Source organism: Coregonus lavaretus, assembly GCF_964263955.1.
Source record: "Coregonus lavaretus genome assembly, contig: HAP1_SCAFFOLD_588, whole genome shotgun sequence".
NCBI classification, from domain to species: Eukaryota; Metazoa; Chordata; class Actinopteri; order Salmoniformes; family Salmonidae; genus Coregonus; species Coregonus lavaretus.
Genome location: NW_028158031.1, coordinates 550 through 22,894, shown reverse-complemented (window position 1 = coordinate 22,894; position 22,345 = coordinate 550). Strand labels below are relative to the sequence as shown.

The 22,345-nt window shown below is 44.9% G+C and overlaps 1 protein-coding gene across 1 annotated transcript; it reads left to right on the top strand.

The window, feature by feature from the left end:
• Positions 1–1,860: 1,860 nt before the first annotated feature.
• Positions 1,861–20,415, top strand: LOC311124498 (ubiquitin carboxyl-terminal hydrolase 8-like; the record flags this gene model as incomplete). The annotated part of the gene is made up of 15 exons (XM_084198636.1): positions 1,861–2,056; positions 5,912–6,087; positions 7,374–7,518; positions 8,170–8,255; positions 8,526–8,655; positions 9,220–9,259; positions 9,607–9,778; positions 9,967–10,129; positions 10,796–10,937; positions 11,800–12,098; positions 12,512–12,985; positions 18,048–18,122; positions 18,367–18,659; positions 19,334–19,555; positions 20,205–20,415. Coding segments are annotated over exons 2-15 (2,556 nt in total), but the record flags the coding sequence as incomplete, so codon positions are not given.
• Between the last annotated feature and the right edge of the window lie 1,930 nt (positions 20,416–22,345).

Here is a 22,345-nt window from a genome sequence, read left to right as displayed (position 1 = left end):
AGGTCCAGAGAATTATGAATTCAAAGGGGGCCCAGACAGACCATGTGTGGACCGGTCTATGCTTTTTCAGTGGCTTCTGGCCGTGGGTGAACGGGGACCCCTGGAGTACCAGGCCTGGACTGGGAGGAGGCTGGCTCAGGCTGCCCCACCCAACACCTCCGCTGTGGGACCCTGGGCAGAGAGGGAGAGCATTGGGGAACCAGGGACTTTGAGGAGAGGAGGAACTTCCTTTGTTACTAGTGATTTGGTAATTCAATGTAATAGTCTTATTAGAATAACATAGGACACAATGTTATGTTTGTCAATTTAAAAAAAGTTCACATGAATTTGTTTAAAAGCCAAAGATGTTGTTACATAAAGAATGATCAGTGGAGAACAGCAGGCACCCGGGTTGTGAAGGAGTGGATGGGATATTTATTAATATACTAGCAGTGATGGAACTTAAAAAGGGATACTTTGGGATTTTGAGGCCCTTTATGTACTTTCCCAGAGTCAGATGAACTTGTGGATACCATATTTATGTGTCTGTGTCCAGTATGAAGGAAAGTTAGAGGTAGTTTCGCGAGCCAATGCTAACTAGCATTAGCACAATGACTGCTAGGAGATAACAATAAACTTCCAGTCATTGCGATAACGTTAAAAATCCTGAACTATCCCTATAAGGATTTTGTGCACTACAAAAGCTGTTATATATTTTTACATTTTAGTAATTTAGCAGACGCTCTTATCCAGAGCGACTTACAGTTAGTGAGTATACATTTTCATACTGGCCCCCCCGTGGGAATCGAACCCACAACCCTGGCATTGCAAACGCCATGCTCTACCAACTGAGCTACACGGGACCTATGTTGCAACAAAAATAAATCTGAGAAGGAATAACCAGATGTTGTTCCTTCTTTTTTGTCAATCTTTCTAGCCTAGCTTACTAGGCTTTTATTAGCCTACTGGATAGGAATGTGCAGATAGACTAATATAGAGAATCCACTACAGACAGCACTTCGACAGCAGGAGAGCTTGCATGCAAACCATAATGCAAACCCGCAACTCTGCAGCGCACCGACTGCGCAGGGTGTAGAGACTTCTCCCTCTTGTTCAACCAAGATCCCAGCCACCATTTTATTTTGTTGGGAGTCACGCACGACTATATTATATATTCCTCAATTTTTTTGTGTTCTGACTTATAAAACGGTGGGATGTCATGTAAAAACTTTATCCGCAATTACCAGTAAATCGGGAGCTTTAGTCTTAAGAGGTATAAATTCTACCGAAAAATCATTATACAAAGACATAGCTAGCGCCTTAGCACTTGTTCGTAGTTTTGAAAATCTGTAAACAGGAAATCACAAGAATGATCTAGCTTCCGGGGGAAGTGGAAGCATTTTTTTTTTTACAACCGAAAGAGATCCAACTTCCACATCCAGTGGGGCAAAATAAAGCACCCTACATCTCTCGTAGAATGGCAGCAGACAGTGTGGGGGGTGTATTTTTACACTAGACCTGCCACCAGAAAGCGCTTATCTATCTCTTAAGAAAACAAGCATAACTCGGATAGAAAGAGTTATGCTTGTTTTTTTATTATAACAAAGTGGCCGAAATGCCGCGTCCACTTACATCAGTGCATTCATAACAACTTAACCATTACGAAACTTCTATTCGATCAAATAAGCCTCACGTAGCAAATGTTTGGTGTTTTCTAGCAGTGTTGTATTTTAATCGTTGATAAAAGCTTGGCCGTTTTGAACAAATACGCCCCCTTGAGTTCTTCCGTGAATCAGGAGTCAGCTGTCTAGGGGTCGTCACTAGTTACCACAGCCACAAAGTCATAAACCCCGCCTGTTTCTAAAATGTATCTTCTTCAAATGTGATTGTAAACCTAACCGTAACCATAACCACACTGCTAACCCTACACCTAACACTAATCTATAATCAAGCCCCAAAAGCACATTTTTGTTTTCATAAACTTTTACGATATAGCCAATTTTGACTTTGTGGCTGTGGTAACTGGCGGAAAACACTGTCTAGAAAAAGCTGAACAAGACAACAGTGCAACGTTATGGTAAGTTGTATTATTTCCTCCTTTCAAACGTATTCACTTGCTATCTCATCATTGCAATAACTGTCGGAGGTTATTCGCCGTTATATTTACGGTTATAATTTCTCTGTCGTTACATAGCTAGCTAAACATCCTTGAGCTGACGGAGCCTGTTTGAATAAACAACTACAGTGAAAGCTAGCATAGCTTAGCTAACAAGCTAGCTATCCTGCTAACAAACTAACTTGACAAACGGGTGGTAGGCTAGCTACTGGACTTCCTGGGTAAACATTTGAGAGAAATAAGCTTTTTGTGTGTATGGAAAGCTACCTGGCTTGTTAATTTACAGTTTTGCGAACGTGCTAGCTAGTAGCAAGTCCAATGTCACATATATTATATTTACAATTTCGTCAAAGATATTATCTGTGGTTTCGTTTTTGAAAGCCTTGCTAAATTCGCAGTTCATGTTTACATCTTGCTCGGATGGATTACCCCAGCGGAACTGCCAAAGATAATCACGAGTACACTGGAAATTGACCAGCAGGGATACGAATCACAATACAGTACTTTGCTTGGCCATTCGCTTACAACTGCTTACTAACAAAAACGTCAAAAACCTATTGGACAAGGTTCTACAATAAACAAAAATATAAACGCAACCATTTTTTTTTTTACTGAGTTACAGTTCATATAAGGAAATCAGTCAATTAAAATAAATTCATTAGGCCCTAATCTATGGATTTCACATGACTGGGAATATAGATATGCATCTGTTGGTGTCAGATACCTTTAAAAACAAAAAAAGGTAGGGGCGTGAATCAGAAAACCAGTCAGTATCTGGTCTGACCACCATTTGCCTCATGCAGCACAACACATCTCCTTTGCATAGATTTGATCAGGCTGTTGATTGTGGCCTGTGGAATGTTGTCCCATTCCTCTTCAATGGCTGTGCGAAGTTGTTGCGTATGGGCGGAAACTGGAACATGCTGTCGTACACATCGATCCAGAGCATCCCAAACATGCTCAATGAGTAACATGTCTGGTGAGTATGCAGGTCATGGAAGAACTGGGACATTTTTAGCTTCCAGGAATTGTGTAGAGATCCTTGCGACATGGGGCCATGCATTATCATTAGGGCTGTCCCCGACATATAAAAAAACTTGGTCGACCGAGAGTCGTCTGTTCTTTCAACCAATCGGTTGGTCTACATTTTACGACGTATTTTTCCATATATAGACACATCCTATGTGTTCTAATCAAATCAACCATATGCACTGAGCTTGTCTGATGCTTTAAGCGCACTGTTTGATGAAATAATTAAGACACACAAATGACTAGAGGGAGTCCGACTGCAATTGATTTGATTGTGCTCAGACTTGCTGTGTTTAAAAAAAAAAGACAGCGAGTGACTGTGTGACTAGCACCCATTGCCTGTCTCTCTCTCTCCATGCTGCATTGACCACTACAGAACTTAAACAGTGTTTATCACGCTGTCCATGTTGCTGAAGCTGCAACATAATGACAGCCATTTCTGACTGAAAAGTTTTGTTACCTCAACCCTTGCTCTCTTTACGTGACACATGTATGCATTGCATGCACGTGATCAATAGGGCCTGACCTATAGCATATCATAATCACATCAATAAATTGGTTATAACAAACTCCGAACACATGTGACATTAAAATTGATGCAGAGGACATGACAAATAAACTGGAAACGGGGTAATGTTTACTGGTTGCTCAGGAGGTAAAGGGGAAGTCAGATGGGTGGAATAAATTTGACTAGTTGTGGAAAATACTGGAGATCAAGAAAAAGAAGGTAAGGAGCGCTGCTGCATATTATGTGGCCAAACAGGTGCTGTTAGATTACAATATTTTTCTGACCGTTTGGAACCATGTAACACAACACTAAATCAATTATAAGCATACCAGAGAGTCTGTTGTAATGTTTTTTGTAAAGCCTTTGTTACAGCAAAGACTAAAAACAGTCTCATTCTCATTGGCCGGGGGGGGGCTTTACTTGGCTCATCGTGCTCTAGCAACTCGTTGTTCATCAGTTGAACGGTGTTACCTTCGACACATTGGTGCGGCTGGCTTCCGGGTTAAGCGGGCAGGTGTTAAGAAGCGTGGTTTGGTGAGTCATGTTTCGGAGGACGCATGACTCGACCTTCGCCCCCCGAGCCCGTTGGGGGAGTTGCAGCGATGAGACAAGATCGAAATTGGGGAGAAAAAGGGGGTAGAAAAACAAACAAAATACAATAAGCAGGATCAGTCTTATTTCTGTAGATATGGAGGATTTATAAATTCTCTGGCAACAGGTCTGGTGGACATTCCTGCAGTCAGCATGCCAATTGCACACTCCCTCAAAACTGCACATTTTAGTGGCCTTTTATTGTCCTCAGCGCAAGGTGCACCTGTGTAATGATCATGCTGTTTAATCAGCTTCTTGATAATCCACACCTGTCAGGTGGATGGATTATCTTGGCAAAGGAGAAATGTTCACCAATAGGGATGTAAACAAATTTGTGCACAACATTTTAGAGAAAAAGCTTTTTGTGTATATGGAACATTTCTGGGATCTTTTATTTCAGCTCATGTAACATGGGACCAACACTTTACATGTTGCATTTATTTGTTTGTTCAGTATAATATGACTAACTAATCCGTTTTGCTCTATGACCCCCACAAGAGTCATGGGACTCATCTGAAGTCGGTACCGCCGATCTGCCAACTTCTGTCTGTAGCGTCCGAAACAGTTTAGGCTACACACACATGACTCCACCATCGAAACGCGTACATGTCGGTTGTTTTGCTCTAGGATGCCCACAAGACGTGTCTGTTGGCAGCCCGGTACCAGTTAAAACGTGAATGGAAGTACTTTAGTGCAAAAAAAAAAGTGGTTAAATGTTTGTAAAGAAAAATACCCAAAAAGTCCAGATCGTACTTATGTCTCTCAGACACAGACACTTCAAAACAACATACTTCCATTTGATGATTTTTCGAATATCTGTTTTGCCATTTATGAATCTGTTATTCAATGTGTTTCTATGGGCTAACAGCAGTAAGGCCAAATTCAATGTTTCATCAAATCATTTTTGGGGTACTTACAGGGGTCCTGAAATTTACATTTACATTTTTTTTACATTTTAGTCATTTAGCAGACGCTCTTATCCAGAGCGACTTACAGAAGCAATTAGGGTTAAGTGCCTTGCTCAAGGGCACATCGACAGATTCTTCACCTAGTCGGCTCGGGGATTAGAACCAGCAACCTTTCGGTAACTGGCACAACGCTCTTAACCACTAAGCTACCTGCCGCCCCGTGAATCAGGAGTCAGCTGTCTAGGGGTCGTCACTAGTTCAAAATCAAATAGCTAAATGATCCTTGGCATGACCATCTTAAAAAAAAAATCCATATGTTAGTTTAGTAGAAACCCAGCCCAGGACCACCAGGTTCATCACAGTTGCAACCAACAGTATTTTTCAGTTACAACGTGTTTCTGGTGGCGTTCGTCCATCATACACAGGTTACACAGGTTCTGAGCATGCTAGATAGGTAATTAGCACAGGTGGTCGCCTCTGTCTTCTGGAAACATGCGCTGTAACATGGAGAAATGGCCGAGTGGGAACCCAAACTCTTTAAAAGTGTGTACTAATTTAACCTTTTTTTGTTTTTTTTAAATATTTTTTTTCCACTGATATGAAAAATATATGTTCCTTAAGTTTCCAAAAGTGTACCACAAGCGATGCATGTTACCGTTCAGACCGAACGTCTGGGCTCTTCATCAATAGGAGCTAAAGGTAGTTGGCGTCTACGACTGGGGTAGGCAAGGGGTTAGTAATAATAATAATAAAAGCTATTTAATTGTTTTGTCTTTCCAGAGATGTGAGGACTGGAATATGTGAACGTTGTACAGTGCTGGTGATCTTTTGATATATAACCCACCATTGAAGATGCCTGCAGTGTCCAGTGGGGTGAAGGGCTTGTACCTCTCTACTAATCTGGGGGACCTCAACAAGAAAGCTGAAGTCAAGCCTGACAAAATCAACACCAGGAGGTAGGCTATTGTTCTGACATGGATGTCATTCAAATGGCAGTTTTGTTTTAAAATAATGACCTGAAAACTGGTGGTCTAAATAAGGGTTTCCCTAACTCGTTCTATTCTGTGTTGCAGCTATGTCCAAGAGTGTATGTAAGATGTTCTATTCTGTGTTGCAGCTATGTCCAAGAGTGTATGTAAGATGTTCTATTCTGTGTTGCAGCTATGTCCAAGAGTGTATGTAAGATGTTCTATTCTGTGTTGCAGCTATGTCCAGAGGGCCTGTGAGATGTTCTATTCTGTGTTGCAGCTATGTCCAAGAGTGTATGTAAGATGTTCTCTTCTGTGTTGCAGCTATGTCCAGAGTGTATGTAAGATGTTCTATTCTGTGTTGCAGCTATGTCCAGAGGGTCTGTAAGATGTTCTATTCTGTGTTGCAGCTATGTCCAGAGGGCCTGTAAGATGTTCTATTCTGTGTTGCAGCTATGTCCAGAGTGCCTGTAAGATGTTCTATTCTGTGTTGCAGCTATGTCCAAGAGTGTATGTAAGATGTTCTATTCTGTGTTGCAGCTATGTCCAGAGGGCCTGTAAGATGTTCTATTCTGTGTTGCAGCTATGTCCAGAGGGCCTGTAAGATGTTCTATTCTGTGTTGCAGCTATGTCCAAGAGTGTATGTAAGATGTTCTATTCTGTGTTGCAGCTATGTCCAGAGGGCCTGTAAGATGTTATATTCTGTGTTGCAGCTATGTCCATAGTGCCTGTAAGATGTTCTATTCTGTGTTGCAGCTATGTCCAGAGTGTATGTAAGATGTTCTATTCTGTGTTGCAGCTATGTCCAGAGTGTATGTGAGATGTTCTATTCTGTGTTGCAGCTATGTCCAGAGGGCCTGTGAGATGTTCTATTCTGTGTTGCAGCTATGTCCAGAGGGCCTGTAAGATGTTCTATTCTGTGTTGCAGCTATGTCCAGAGGGCCTGTAAAATGTTCTATTCTGTGTTGCAGCTATGTCCAGAGGGCCTGTAAGATGTTATATTCTGTGTTGCAGCTATGTCCAGAGTGCCTGTAAGATGTTCTATTCTGTGTTGCAGCTATGTCCAGAGGGCCTGTGAGATGTTCTATTCTGTGTTGCAGCTATGTCCAAGAGTGTATGTAAGATGTTCTATTCTGTGTTGCAGCTATGTCCAGAGGGCCTGTAAGATGTTATATTCTGTGTTGCAGCTATGTCCAGAGGGCCTGTAAGATGTTCTATTCTGTGTTGCAGCTATGTACAAGAGTGTATGTAAGATGTTCTATTCTGTGTTGCAGCTATGTCCAGAGTGCCTGTAAGATTTTCAAGGCTGCGGAGGAGTGTCGTCTGGATGGAGACGAGGAGAAGTCCTACGTCCTCTACATGAAATACCTGACAGTCTATGATCTCATCAAGAAGAGGCCCGACTTCAAGCAGCAACAGGTACCAACCATGGCCCATTAGCGCACACCGTACCAAGATGTAGCTAAACCAATACAAGCCTTTCTTATTAGACACCTTCAGGTTAGACCCTCCCTGTTCTTCCATTTTGTGCCTAGTGAACACCACCCATGTTTTGCTACTCAGACCACCGAGAGGTTTCAAGCCATACAATGTATTTTAAAGGAGACTGGGAGCTCCGATCTCCCCACGTATTTAATGATTTTTCAGACAGTAGGAATGTAATGGGGGACACAGCAGGTGGAGGGGAGAACAGGGAGTAGTGGGTGAGGAGGGATTCGACCCTGTGCCGACATGGGCTATGTGTGATTGGAGACTGCAGAACTAGTTATGCGCAACACTCCCACACGGGACTGTTATGATACTGCCCATAGTGAGGGTTCAAACCATACAAAGAATAAACTTACTGCACTGACTATTGATTTTCCGACGGGTGATAGAATTGTACTCTCTTAGTTGAGGTGGATGTTGCAAGTGACACGTTAACGATCAATAAGTAAATGTACTTGATTTCACTGACTTGTGAAATTTCATTCTGTTTGGCAATGACACGATGTATTGATTTAAGCTAGCTGCTTCTGTTGTTCTTGAGAATGCTGCCATCCAAAGCACCTTTTCTCTCTGTTGTCCAAGGAGTTTTTCCTGTCCATGCTGGGGCCCACCAGCTTTAAAAAAGCCATAGAAGAAGCCGAGAAGCTCTCTGAAAGCCTTAAGCTCAGGTTGGTGCCCTGCCCTCTGTGTTGATGTCATTCATTCACAGACATTACATTCACTTTGTGCACTTTGTAACTGAATGTCACCTAAATCAACTGGTATTCCGATGGCATAGGTTTTTAGCTGAACTTCAATACCCCGTGAATGGTTGAAGAAGACCATTGACTTTTGCCGAAGACGGATATACGTTGATTTTGAAGCTATAGAATCTCTCCGTCAAGCCTAATGTTTCTACGGGTCACGGTTTCTGTTTTCCTGTGTGTGTGTGTGTTAAGGTACGAGGAAGTCGAGGTTCGCAAAAAACTTGAGGAGAAAGAGAGACAAGAGGAGAGGAAAAGGAGGGAGGACAGGACGGAGAAAGGAGGAGGGCGGGCGTCTCCAAAAGGAGGGAAAGAGAACAAGAAGGTAGGTGCCTGAATGATGAATGATGACGAGGACAGAAAAGCTTCTCACCCAAGGCTGAGAGGCCGATACAGAAGCAAGTGGTACTGGGAAACACCGTGTCCTGGTTGATCTTTTCTGTTAATTCATGATCTCAGAATTCCCACGTACCTGAAGTGAGTATGTTCACACGTGTGTGTGTGTGTGTGTGTGTGTGTGTGTGTGTGTGTGTGTGTGTGAGTGCTTTTCCTGTGCGGATGACACAGATGAAAGTGGATCAATTTATTCCTTTTAAAAACAATGTTTGGATCCAAAGGTTAATGTTTATTACACTGTAATAAATAGATTGTAATCAGCTTGAATTAACTCCAGTAATGTGCTCAGCTGTTGAATATAAATACATTTTAGATGTCACAACTGAAAGACGCCTTAACAGATCACAGTTTAGTGAAAGCCTGGTGAAGCATGTTTCTGTTCTGTGTGTTATTGAGGTGAACGTTTACACCACCCCTGCCAGCACCAGTTATTGTGGTTGAGAGATGGTATTTTAAGACGCTGTGATCTCAGTTGTAATGTTCTGTGTCCCAGGTGAAGGAGCAGAAGGAGTTGAAAAATGGACCTTCAAAAGGTAAAGATGGTGACCAGTAAACGGACTAAAAAACTAGGCTTTTTAAAAAGTTGTTTTTGCGCTGTGAGAATTTGAGGTAATCTGAAGTTTTGACATGCGTATAAGTTGTTTTACACAGCAGATTGGTGCTGATGTTTATTGATTTCTCCATATTTCTCCCTCTCTCCCTACCGCCGTACCTCTCTCCCTACCACCGTACTGTCCTCCCTCCCTCCCTCCATGTCTCCATCTCTCCATCCCTCTCTCTCCCTACCTCTCTCCCTCCTTCCCTCTCTCCCTACCTCCCTCCCTCTCCCTACCACCGTACCGTCCTCCCTCTCTCCCTACCTCGCTCCCTCCCTCCCTAGCTGCAGTGCCAGCAGGAGGGATCACAGCAGAGGGGTTGTTCAAGATGATGAAGGACCAGGCCATTACGGTCATTGTGATGGACGCTCGCTGCCTCCAAGACTTCCAGGACTCACAGATCCAGGTCCCCACACAGACTGTCATCAGTGTCCCAGAGGAGGCTATCAACCCTGGGTACGGAGGGAGCGATGGATGGATGGAGGGAGTTGGGGGGAGGGTTGTTACATGTATGGTTGATCCAGGTCTCCACTCTGACCTTGTATATCGGGCTACAAGCTGTCTTCTCTGGGGCCATTCAGCCAGCGGGCTGTGTGTTGTGAACCCCTGCTAAAGGCTAACATGTTGTTACTCTGTTCCCACAGCATCACAGTGAACCAGATAGAGGCCAATCTACCTGATGCATCCAGAGAGACGTGGAAGAGACGGGGGTTTGTAGATTACATCATCCTGCTGGACTGGTTCAGCTCTGTCACTGACCTCAAACTGGGAACCACCTTACAAAGCCTCAAAGATGCTCTCTACAAGGTAAATACCATAGGAATGTGTGTTCCCTGCGATGTTTCCTCAGTCGGTGTGTTTTCCATTGAGGTAATGTGTGTTTCCTCAGTCGGTGTGTTTTCCATTGAGGTAATGTGTGTTTCCTCAGTCGGTGTGTTTTCCATTGAGGTAATGTGTGTTTCCTCAGTCGGTGTGTTTTCCATTGAGGTAATGTGTGTTTCCTCAGTCGGTGTGTTTTCCATTGAGGTAATGTGTGTTTCCTCAGTCGGTGTGTTTTCCATTGAGGTAATGTGTGTTTCCTCAGTCGGTGTGTTTTCCATTGAGGTAATGTGTGTTTCCTCAGTCGGTGTGTTTTCCATTGAGGTAATGTGTGTTTCCTCAGTCAGTGTGTTTTCCATTGAGGTAATGTGTGTTTCCTCAGTCGGTGTGTTTTCCATTGAGGTAATGTGTGTTTCCTCAGTCGGTGTGTTTTCCATTGAGGTAATGTGTGTTTCCTCAGTCGGTGTGTTTTCCATTGAGGTAATGTGTGTTTCCTCAGTCGGTGTGTTTTCCATTGAGGTAATGTGTGTTTCCTCAGTCAGTGTGTTTTCCATTGAGGTAATGTGTGTTTCCTCAGTCAGTGTGTTTTCCATTGAGGTAATGTGTGTTTCCTCAGTCAGTGTGTTTTCCATTGAGGTACTGTGTGCTCCACAGTGGGACAGTGCCACTATCCTGCGTAGTGAGCCCATGGTCCTGGAGGGAGGCTATGAGAGCTGGCTCCTCTTCTACCCGATGTACACATCCAACGCCAAAGTCAGACCGCCCCGAACACACAACTACAACACCCTCCCACAGTGTAAGTACCCCTTAACCCTAACCTTAACCCTCACCCTAACCTTAACCCTCACCCTAACCCCCCGAACACACAACTACAACACCCTCCCACAGTGTAAGTACCCCTTAACCCTAACCTTACCCTCACCTTAACCCTCACCCTAACCCCCCGAACACACAACTACAACACCCTCCCACAGAGTGAGTACCCCTTAACCCTAACCTTACCCTAACCTTAACCCTCACCCTAACCCCCCGAACACACAACTACAACACCCTCCCACAGAGTGAGTACCCCTTAACCCTAACCTTACCCTAACCTTAACCCTCATCCTAACCTTAACCCTCACCCTAACCCCCTGAACACACAACTACAACCCCCTCCCACAGAGTACCACAGTCACACATTTCTGTCTGTACCCCAAACACATCACAGTGCCCAAAACACATGATTTTATTTCATTTCTGAACTATTCACCGTTCAAGCAGGCAGAAATACAGCTGGTATGACGCTGCCTGCTTGAACGGTGAATAGCTCAGATACACATGAAAACATGACCCCAGCAATCGATAGAACATCGCTCAGAGATGCACAAATAGGATATAACATTCAAAATGAGTGGATCTTTCCTTGAAGTTGATATGCTACTTCAGCATGGTGCAGTGGGGGTTTGATGGAATTGATCCCACAGTGTGTGGGTTAGCTCAGCTCCGTGTTAGCGTGGTGTTTAACTTTGAGATCTCATTTTTCTCCTTGTGTAAATGAACCCAGGGTAGGTTTGTAGTCCTCCTTTGGACTCGGTTTGAGAGCTAAACCGTAACCTCAGTAGTAGTTAATGTAATAGTTATTGTAACATTACCAGTTCATGTTTTCTGTTGAGCAGTGAACTTCAGCTACCCGTCACTGGAGGAGCCCAAACCTCCATCCCCCCCTCCCCCCGAGCCGGACCCTGAACCCCAGGTTCCCCCTGCCTCCCTGGGTAGCGTACAGGTGAACGGTGCCCCCCCGGAGGACCTGGCCCACTCCCACCCTGAGACCCCCTCCACAGGGATGGAGGCTGACGCCACAGACTCACCCCGCACAGGGCCCACTCAGCCTGGAGTGGGCCACAGCAAGAAGGGCCCTGGATCAGGACCAGGCACAACCAGCCAGCCTGGAGGGACAGCCAAGCACATCCCACAGGTAACTGCATGAGGTCATGTATTTGTTTGTTTTATCATGTACCTCTGTTGTTGTTGTTGTTGTTTTTATCGCACTGCTTTGCTTTATCTTGGCCAGGTCGCAGTTGTAAATGAGAACTTGTTCTCAACTGGCTTACCTGGTTAAATAAAGGTTAAATAAAAAAAAAAATAATAAAAAAAAAATATTTATCTTTAAATATATTAAAGGGATAGTTGACCTAAATTACAAACTGACATTGGTTTCCTTCCCCTGTCAACAGTCTATGGACAAGGTAGGACTGCAATCCACAATTAGGTTTTTCCTAGTTGTCATAGTGAAGAAAGACTGTTACTGTCACCACTTCCATTTATTGTTCTTCAAATGTTGAATTAAACCCTTAATCCTCCCCGTCCTCGTCTTCCTCTCTCCCCCAGATCGACCGCACCAAGAAGCCATCAGTCAGGGTCTCAGACGGGTCTAAACCCCCCCTGGATGCCCTCCCAAGGGACCTGCCCCCCTCCTCCCAGAATGGCCTGTTTGTACCCCAACCCAACCGCTCGGTCAAACCGGCCTTTGACCCTTCGGTCCCGCTGACGGATGAGGAACGCAGTCAGATCCACACGGAGACGGCTGCTCTGATGGAGAAGGCCCGGCGAGAGCAGGAACAACGCAAACAGGAACGCCGCACCGAGGAGGAGTGGAGAGAGAGGGAACGGCGGGAAAACCAGGAGAAAGAAGAGCAGGAGAGGCCTGAGAAGGAAAATGAGGAGGAGAAGAGGAGGAAGGAGAAGGAGAAGGAGAACGGGGTTGGGGAGGAGCGAGAGAAGAAGGGGGAGAGGGAGGATACGCCGACAAAGAGTGCTTCCCTGGACTCGCCAGCTCCCAACCATATCGTCACTGAGATTAAGGTCAGTGTCTCTGTCTGACTCTCTGTCTGCCTCTCTGTCTGCCTCTCTGTCTGCCTCTCTGTCTGCCTCTCTGTCTGCCTCTCTGTCTGGCTCTCTGTCTGCCTCTCTGTCTGCCTCTCTGTCTGCCTCTCTGTCTGCCTCTCTGTCTGCCTCTCTGTCTGCCTCTCTGTCTGCCTCTCTGTCTGCCTCTCTGTCTGTGGCTGCGTTCCGATTCTCTAACCTTCTCATAGAAGTCGTTCACTCCCCCTCATAGCATTTCAAAGCATTGGATTGGTGCAAGCATGGGAGGAGGGAGTTTCCACCATATCCCACACACCAGTCCATTCCTTTTAAAGCCATGAGAGGGAGTGAACACTATGGGAGAATGGGAATCTAGTCTGTCTGTCTGTGGTAGTGTCACCTTTATTAATACAGGTAAGTCAATTAAGAACAGATTCTTATTTACAATGACGACCTTTCAAACAAATCAATAAACATAAATTACACTATACACATCAATTACACTATACACATCTATATACACATAAATTACACTATACACATCATATACACTATACACATCTATATACACATCAATTACACTATACACATCAATTACACTATACACAACTATATTCACATCAATTACACTATACAGTGCATTCGGAAAGTATTCAGACCCCTTGACCTTTTCCCATTTTGTTACGTTGAAGCCTTATTCTAAAATGGATTAAATAAAAAAAGTCCTCATCAATCTACACACAATACCACATAATGACAAACCGAAAACAGGTTTTTAGAAATACCTTATTTATAGAAGTATTCAGACCCTTTGCTATGAGACTCGAAATTGAGCTCAGGTGCATCCTGTTTCCATTGATCATCCTTGAGATGTTTCTACAACTTGATTGGAGTCCACCTGTGGTAAATTCAATTGATTGGACATGATTTGGAAAGGCACATACATGTCTATATAAGGTCCCACAGTTGACAGTGCATGTCAGAGCAAAAACCACGCCATGAGGTCGAAAGGAATTGTCCGTAGAGCTCCGAGACAGGATTGTGTCGAGGCACAGATCTGGGGAAGGGTACCAAAAAAAATTCTGCAGCATTGAAGGTCCCCAAGAACATAGTGGCCTCCGTCATTCTTAAATGGAAGAAGTTTGGAACCACCAAGACTCTTCGTAGAGCTGGCCGCCCAGCCAAACTGAGCAATCGGTGGAGGGCCTTGGTCAGGGAGGTGACCAAGAACCCGATGGCCACTCTGACAGAGCTCCAGAGTTCCTCTGTGGGGATGGGAGAACCTTCCAGAAGGACAACCATCTCTGCAGCACTCCACCAATCAGGCCTTTATGGTGGAGTGGCCAGATGGAAACAACTCCTCAGTAAAAGGCACATGACAACCCGCTTGGAGTTTGCCAAAAGGCACCTAAAGGACTCTCAGACCATGAGAAACAAGATTCTCTGGTCTGATGAAACCAAGATTGAACTCTTTGGAAACCTGGCACCATCCTTACGGTGAAGCATGGTGGTGGCAGCATCATGCTGTGGGGATATTTATCAGGGGCAGGGATTGGGAGACTAGTCAGAATCGAGGGAAAGATGGACGGAGCAAAGTACAGAGAGATCCTTGAAGAAAACCTGCCCCAGAGCGCTCAGGACCTCAGACTGGGGTGGAGGTTCACCTTCCAACAGGACAACGACCCTAAGCACACAGCCAAGACAACACAGGAGTGGCTTCGGGACAAGTCTCTGAATGTCTTTGAGTGGCCCAGCCAGAGCCCGGACTTGAACCCGATTGAACATCTCTGAAAATAGCTGTGCAGCAACTCTCCCCATCCAACCTGACAGAGCTTGAGAGAATCTGCAGAGAAGAATGGGAGAAACTCCCCAAATACAGGTGTGCCAAGCTTGTAGCGTCATACCCAAGAAATTTGCAAAAATGTCAAAAACCAGTTTTTGCTTTGTCGTTATGGGGCATTGTGTGTAGATTGATGAGGGGAAAAAAACAATTGAATCCATTTTAGAATAAGGCTGTAAAGTAACAAAATGGAAAAAGTCAAGGGGTCTGAATACTTTACGAATGCACTGTACATAAAAGCAAACACGAAAAGCAAAACCCAATCGTTTGAGAACACCACATTCTTCAGTAAAAGGCCCTCTAACATCTGCCTGAATTGCCCTAGAGGCACCAACTCCACCAACTTTAAGGACTTTTGGAGATCAAATTTTATTTGCCACATTCGCCGGATACAACAGGTGTAGACCTTACAGTGAAATGCTTACTTACAAGCCCTTAACCAACAATGCGGTTTTTAAGAAAAGAAAAACAAAGTGTTAAGTAAAAAATAAAAAATAGCAAATAATTAAAGAGCAGCAGTAAAATAAAGTAATAGTAGGGAGGCTATATACAGGGGGGTACCGGTACAGAGTCAATGTGCTGGGGCACCGGTTAGTCGAGGTAATTGAGGTAATATGTACATGTGGGTAGAGTTAAAGTGACTATGCATAAATAATAAACAGAATAGCAGCAGTGTAAAAGAGGGGGGGGGGGGGGGGTTGGGGCAGTGCAAATAGTCCGGGTAGCAATGATTAGCTGTTCAGGAGTCTTATGGCTTGGGGGTAGAAGCTGTTGAGAAGTCTTTTGGACCTAGACTTGGCGCTCCGGTACCGCTTGCCGTGCGGTAGCAGAGAGAGCAGTCTATGACTAGGGTGGCTGGAGTGTTTGACAATTTTTAGGGCCTTCCTCTGACACCGCCTGGTATAGAGGTCCTGGATGGCAGGAAGCTTGACCCAAGTGATGTACACTGTGGCAGTGTGTGTGTCTGTCTGTCTGTCTGGCAGTCTGTCTGTGGCAGTCTGTCTGGCATTCTGTCTGTCTGGCAGTCTGTCTGTGGCAGTGTGTCTGTCTGTCTGTGGCAGTGTGTCTTTCTGTCTGTCTGTCTGTCTGTCTGTCTGTGGCAGTGTGTCTGTGTTTCTGTGATGCTAAAAAAACGCTAAGCATCTAACCATTTCTCCCAGTCACTACTGTACCTTTTCTCCCAGTCACTACTGTACCTTTTCTCCCAGTCACTACTGTACCTTTCCAGCCCAACACCAATAAGCCCATATCCAACCCATCTCTTAATATAAACCCCATCCATCCATCCAGAAGTTAATACTATCCATTAGCCATCCACCTCACCCGTCTGATAATATCCAGAAGTTAATACTATCCATTAGCCATCCACCTCACCCGTCTGATAATATCCAGAAGTTAATACTATCCAATAGCCATCCATCTCACCCGTCTGATAATATCCAGAAGTTAATACTATCCATTAGCCATCCACCTCACCCGTCTGATAATATCCAGAAGTTAATACTATCCAATAGCCATCCATCTCACCCGTCTGATAATATCCAGAAGTTAATACTATCCAATAGCCATCCATCTCACCCGTCTGATAATATCCAGAAGTTAATACTATCCAATAGCCATCCATCTCACCCGTCTGATAATATCCAGAAGTGAATACTATCCAATAGCCATCCACCTCACCCGTCTGATAATATCCAGAAGTTAATACTATCCAATAGCCATCCATCTCACCCGTCTGATAATATCCAGAAGTGAATACTATCCAATAGCCATCCATCTCACCCGTCTGATAATATCCAGAAGTTAATACTATCCATTAGCCATCCATCTCACCCGTCTGATAACAACCAGAAGTTAATACTATCCATTAGCCACCAGTTAATAAGTCGTCTGTCCCCAATGACCAGCGGACATTTGATAAGCCCATCCCATGTGCAACCCATATCCTACTACATTGGCTCTCAAAACTCTCCTCTGCGACCCCCAGCCGGTCCAAACCTCTCCTCTGCGACCCCCAGCCGTTCCAAACCTCTCCTTGGGGACCCCCAGCCGTTCCAAACCTCTCCTCTGCGACCCCCAGCCGTTCCAAACCTCTCCTTGGGGACCCCCAGCCGTTCCAAACCTCTCCTCTGCGACCCCCAGCCGTTCCAAACCTCTCCTCTGCGACCCCCAGCCGTTCCAAACCTCTCCTCGGGGACCCCCAGCCGGTCCAAACCTCTCCTCAGGGACCCCCAGACATTCCATGGATTTGATCTATTCCAGAGCCAGCACACCTGATTCAACTGGTCAACTAATCATCAAGCCCTTGACTAGGTGAATCAATCATCAAGCCCTTGACTAGGTGAATCAATCATCAAGCCCTTGACTAGGTGAATCAATCATCAAGCCCTTGACTAGGTGAATCAATCATCAAGCCCTTGACTAGGTGAATCAATCATCAAGCCCTTGACTAGGTGAATCAATCATCAAGCCCTTGACTAGGTGAATCAATCATCAAGCCCTTGACTAGGTGAATCAATCATCAAGCCCTTGACTAGGTGAATCAGCTGAGATAGTTCAGGGCTACAATACACTTGTGAAACGTCTGGGGGTTCCTGAGGAGAGGTTGGAGAACGACTGTCCTAATATACAGCCAATTCAATCTCACCGATACCCATATAGCTTAATCTGCGTAGTCAAATGATGTGAGCTGTGTTGTGTCCCTCCCTCCCTCCCAACCCCCAGGCCCCCTCCCCCATGAAGCTTAGTAGTGCTGGAAAGAGGAGGAGCTATCAGACTGGGATATTAAACCACAGAACAGCTGATGACTATGACATACCCAAGGTATATAATCAACACTCAAAACAACCCAACGTGTTGCTCATCATGGCATGATGTTGTTTTTATAAAAAGCTTCAGTGGTATTTTTATTTCCGCATCCAGAGTGCATGTTCACGACCGCTTGGAAATTGTGGGACACAAAACGGCACTTGGGACGTTTTGACCCCGAGTTTGCAAGTTCATTTTTTTGTTCTTCTACCATTGCCTGCCCAGAACATTCTAGTGAAGCAACAGAAGAACCCTGCATTGAAATACTACTGCTAGCTACCCCCCCCCTTTGACTGGGCAGAATTCTCCTTACATTGGCTGTACGCTGTTTGTGTAACGTGTATGTAATATGTGTGTGTGTGTGTGTGTGTGTAACGTGTATGTGTTGTGTGTAATGTGTCTGTTGTCCCACAGCGTGAGCTCCTGACCAGAGCCAGGAGTGAGGAGATGGGTAGACGTGTACCAGGCCTGCCTGTCGGCTGGATGAAGGTAAACAAACGAACACTAAACTGACACATCAAACTATTTAACCCATCGTTTCTTGATGTTCAAAGAGAACTGCTAAGTAGCCAGCAAGGGGAAAGCATTGAAGTGGACATATTCTATCAGCGTAAATGGATAACTACATTGCACGCAAATACAATGGAGAGTGTTTTCACACACAACCATCATTGTGAGGAAAAAGAAAATTGGAGAAAGGAAAAAAACCTCCCCTCTATCCTCTTTCCACCAGTTCTTAGACACGGTAACCGGTACCTACCGTTACTACCATTCCCCAACCAACCGGGTGCACCTCTACCCCCCTGAGGTCAGCGTGCCCCAGACGCCCCCCTCCACCCCACCTACGGCCAAACACAAGCAGCCCCGCCCCGCTGAGCCAGACAAGACCATGGACCGCGACCAGGAGCAGTCCAAACTGAAACGCTCCTACTCCTCTCCAGACATCACCCAGGACCTGAGGGAGGAGGGGCTAAAGAAGGTTACCGCCCCCATAACTGCTGCCCCAACCTTTAACAGGGAGACCAAGTAGGTGACATCATCATCACATGGATGGGCCTCGTCAATATATAGGTTTCACTCACTCAGATTAAGCCTAGTCCTGGACTAAGAAGCTATTTTTCACTAATCTCCACTAAGAATGTTTTTAAATCCTGGGGTGTATTCATTAGTTGGATTCCGTTGCAAAATGTTTTGTCTGTTGCGAAACGTTTCGCAACGGAAACCGTTTACCGTTTACTCTAGGAACCAAACGAAAGCCAACAGAGAAAACGGAACGAAACGGGGGAGGGACCTAGCTGAATTTGTCCAATAGTAACAGTTTCCGTAGCAAAATGTTTTGCAACGAAATCCGACTAATCAATACACCCCCTGGACTATCAATACACCCCTGGACTATCAATACACCCCTGGACTACACTTCATCTGAGTCTGGGGAAACGTGACTTTAGGATTTACACTCAGATAAAATCAACCCTTGGACTAAATTGCATTTAAATGTATCTAGATAATTTGGATTCATGGATATGATTAAAAAAATACTATTGGATTATGACAGAACTTGATTTAACATGTTTGAAACACGTAAGTATTTAATTCACATTTCCAGATGAAAGTTGATTAAATCCCATTAGCTATCTGCTTTACAATACAGTGTATTTGACTGTACTGTTTCTAACTTCTCACTGCCATACCTCTCCCAGACCCCCCACTGCTAACGTCTATGCCAAGGTGGAGATTGCCCGTCCGTCTGCGGCTAAGATCCGTAACCTGAACCCTGTGTTCGGCGGTCTGGGCGCGTCGCTCACCGGCCTGCGTAACCTAGGCAACACCTGCTACATGAACTCCATCCTGCAGTGTCTCTGCAACACCCCGGCCATGGTCGACTACTTCAACAAGAACTACTATCAGGAGGATATCAACAGGTCAGTCATGTAGTGGTAATGATAATGTAGTAATGATAATGTAGTAACACCCCGGCCATGGAAGGACTACTTCAACAAGAACTACTATCAGGAGGATATCAACAGGTCAGTCATGTAGTGGTAATGATAATGTAGTGATTATAATGTAGTAACACCCCGGCCATGGTCGACCGCTTCAACAATAACTACTATCAGGGGGATATCAACAGATCAGTCATGTAGTGGTAATGATAATGTAGTAATGATAATGTAGTGATTATAATGTAACAACCCGGCCATGGCTGACTACTTCAACAAGAACTACTATCAGGAGGATATCAACAGATCAGTCAGATGATAATGTAGTTCTATTGATAATGTATTAATACCACTTCAACAAAAATGACTACCAAGATAAGATAAGTCCTCTGTAGCTCAATTGGTAGAGCATGGCGCTTGTAACGCCAGGGTAGTGGGTTCGATCCCCGGGACCACCCATACGTAAAAATGTATGCACACATGACTGTAAGTCGCTTTGGATAAAAGCGTCTGCTTAAACATTTTTTATATTTAAAAAGATCTCTCTCTCTGCCACCCTCTCTCTCTGCCACCCTCTCTCTCTCTCTCTCTCTCTCTCTCTCTCTCTCTGCCACCCTCTCCCCCCCGACAGGGCTAATATCCTGGGTCATAGGGGCGAGGTAGCGGAGGAGTTTGGTGTGATCATGAAGGCTCTGTGGTCGGGCCTGTATAAGTTTATCAGCCCCCGCGACTTTAAGATCACCATAGGGAAGATCAATGAATCGTTCTCTGGCTTTGAACAGCAGGACTCCCAGGAGCTACTACTCTTCCTTATGGACGGACTGCACGAGGACCTCAACAAGGTAGGGAGACTGGAGAGCGAGCAGGAGAAAAAGGAAGGACATTGATTGAAAGAAAGAAAATAGTTTTGAAGATTACCTAGTGCCTCCAAAAGTTACGTAATGGTGTAGAATTCTGGAATGGAACAATGAGAACTCCCTCCTGCAAGAGTTGTTAGTCAAATATGCCTAGTTAAAGCTCAGCTGGGGTTGACTACAGTAGTAATTGTACTGCAAAGTGCTCCTCTGTAGCTCAGTTGGGAGAGCATGGCGCTTGCAACGCCAGGATCATAGGTGCGATTCCCGGGACCACCCATACGTACAATTTAATGCACGGATGACTGTAAGTCGCTTTGGATAAAAACGTATGCCAAATGGCATATATAATATTATTAAAGTTAACTTGTAATTTATGGAGATGTCAGTGCAGTTTCTGATCAGTTGGAAATAGAGAAGCACATTCTATCTTTGGATATAAAACACTTTTTGAGCACAGCACTGGTTTAGCTTTAAAATGGTTAAAGGTGAAGGGACTTGTATTGAGGCTAGTTGTATTGATGTTCATTCACTTGACTACATTCTATTATCAATTACTAATCTCTCTGTTTTTGGGTTTCATTTTGATGGCAAAATTAGAGAGTAAGTACGTTTGTTGTGTCTCGTCTGTCCTGAAGCTGTGTGTGTTGCCTCGTATGTCGGGGGAGGGAGGGTGTCGGTTTTGTGTTTGCATCTGTCCAGTTTGATGCTGTGTCAGTCAGAACCCTTTTGCATGTGAACCAGAACATGCTTCATCACCTGTCCTGTTCTGACCCTGTCCTGTACCATCTTCATGGTCTACAGGAGTTAATGTGCTAGAGACAGAAGGACTGGTCCTGTACCGTCTTCATGGTCTACAGGAGTTAATGTTCTAGAGACAGAAGGACCTGTCCTGTCCCTGTCCTGTACCGTCTTCATGGTCTACAGGAGTTAATGTGCTAGAGACAGAAGGACCTGTCCTGTCCTGTACCGTCTTCATGGTCTATAGGAGTTAATGTGCTAGAGACAGAAGGACCTGTCCCTGTCCTGTACCGTCTTCACGGTCTACAGGAGTTAATGTTCTAGAGACAGAAGGACCTGTCCTGTCCCTGTCCTGTACCGTCTTCATGGTCTACAGGAGTTAATGTGCTAGAGACAGAAGGACCTGTCCTGTCCTGTACCGTCTTCATGGTCTATAGGAGTTAATGTGCTAGAGACAGAAGGACCTGTCCCTGTCCTGTACCGTCTTCACGGTCTACAGGAGTTAATGTTCTAGAGACAGAAGGACCTGTCCTGTCCCTGTCCTGTACCGTCTTCATGGTCTACAGGAGTTAATGTTCTAGAGACAGAAGGACCTGTCCTGGTCCTGTACCGTCTTCATGGTCTACAGGAGTTAATGTGCTAGAGACAGAAGGACCTGTCCTGTCCCTGTCCTGTACCGTCTTCATGGTCTACAGGAGTTAATGTGCTAGAGACAGAAGGACCTGTCCTGTCCTGGTCCTGTACCGTCTTCATGGTCTACAGGAGTTAATGTTCTAGAGATGGAGGAGAGAAAGATGGATAGAGGGATAAGTGTGGGTAGTGAGAAAATGAGAGCGAAGAAGAGATGGTGTGAGAGAGTGAGAAATAGAGAGAGAGAAGAGGAGCTGGAGTGAGAAACGGAGAGTGAAGAGGAGATGGAGTGAGAAGAGGAGATGGAGTGAGAAATAGAGAGAGAAGAGGAGATGGAGTGAGAAATGGAGAGAGAAGAGGAGATGAGTGAGAAATGGAGAGAGAAGAGGAGATGGAGTGAGAAATGGAGAGAGAAGAGGAGATGGAGTGAGAAATGGAGAGAGAAGAGGAGATGGAGTGAGAAATGGAGAGAGAAGAGGAGATGGAGTGAGAAGAGGAGATGGAGTGAGAGAGAAGAGGAGATTTAGTGAGAGAGTGAGAGAAGAGT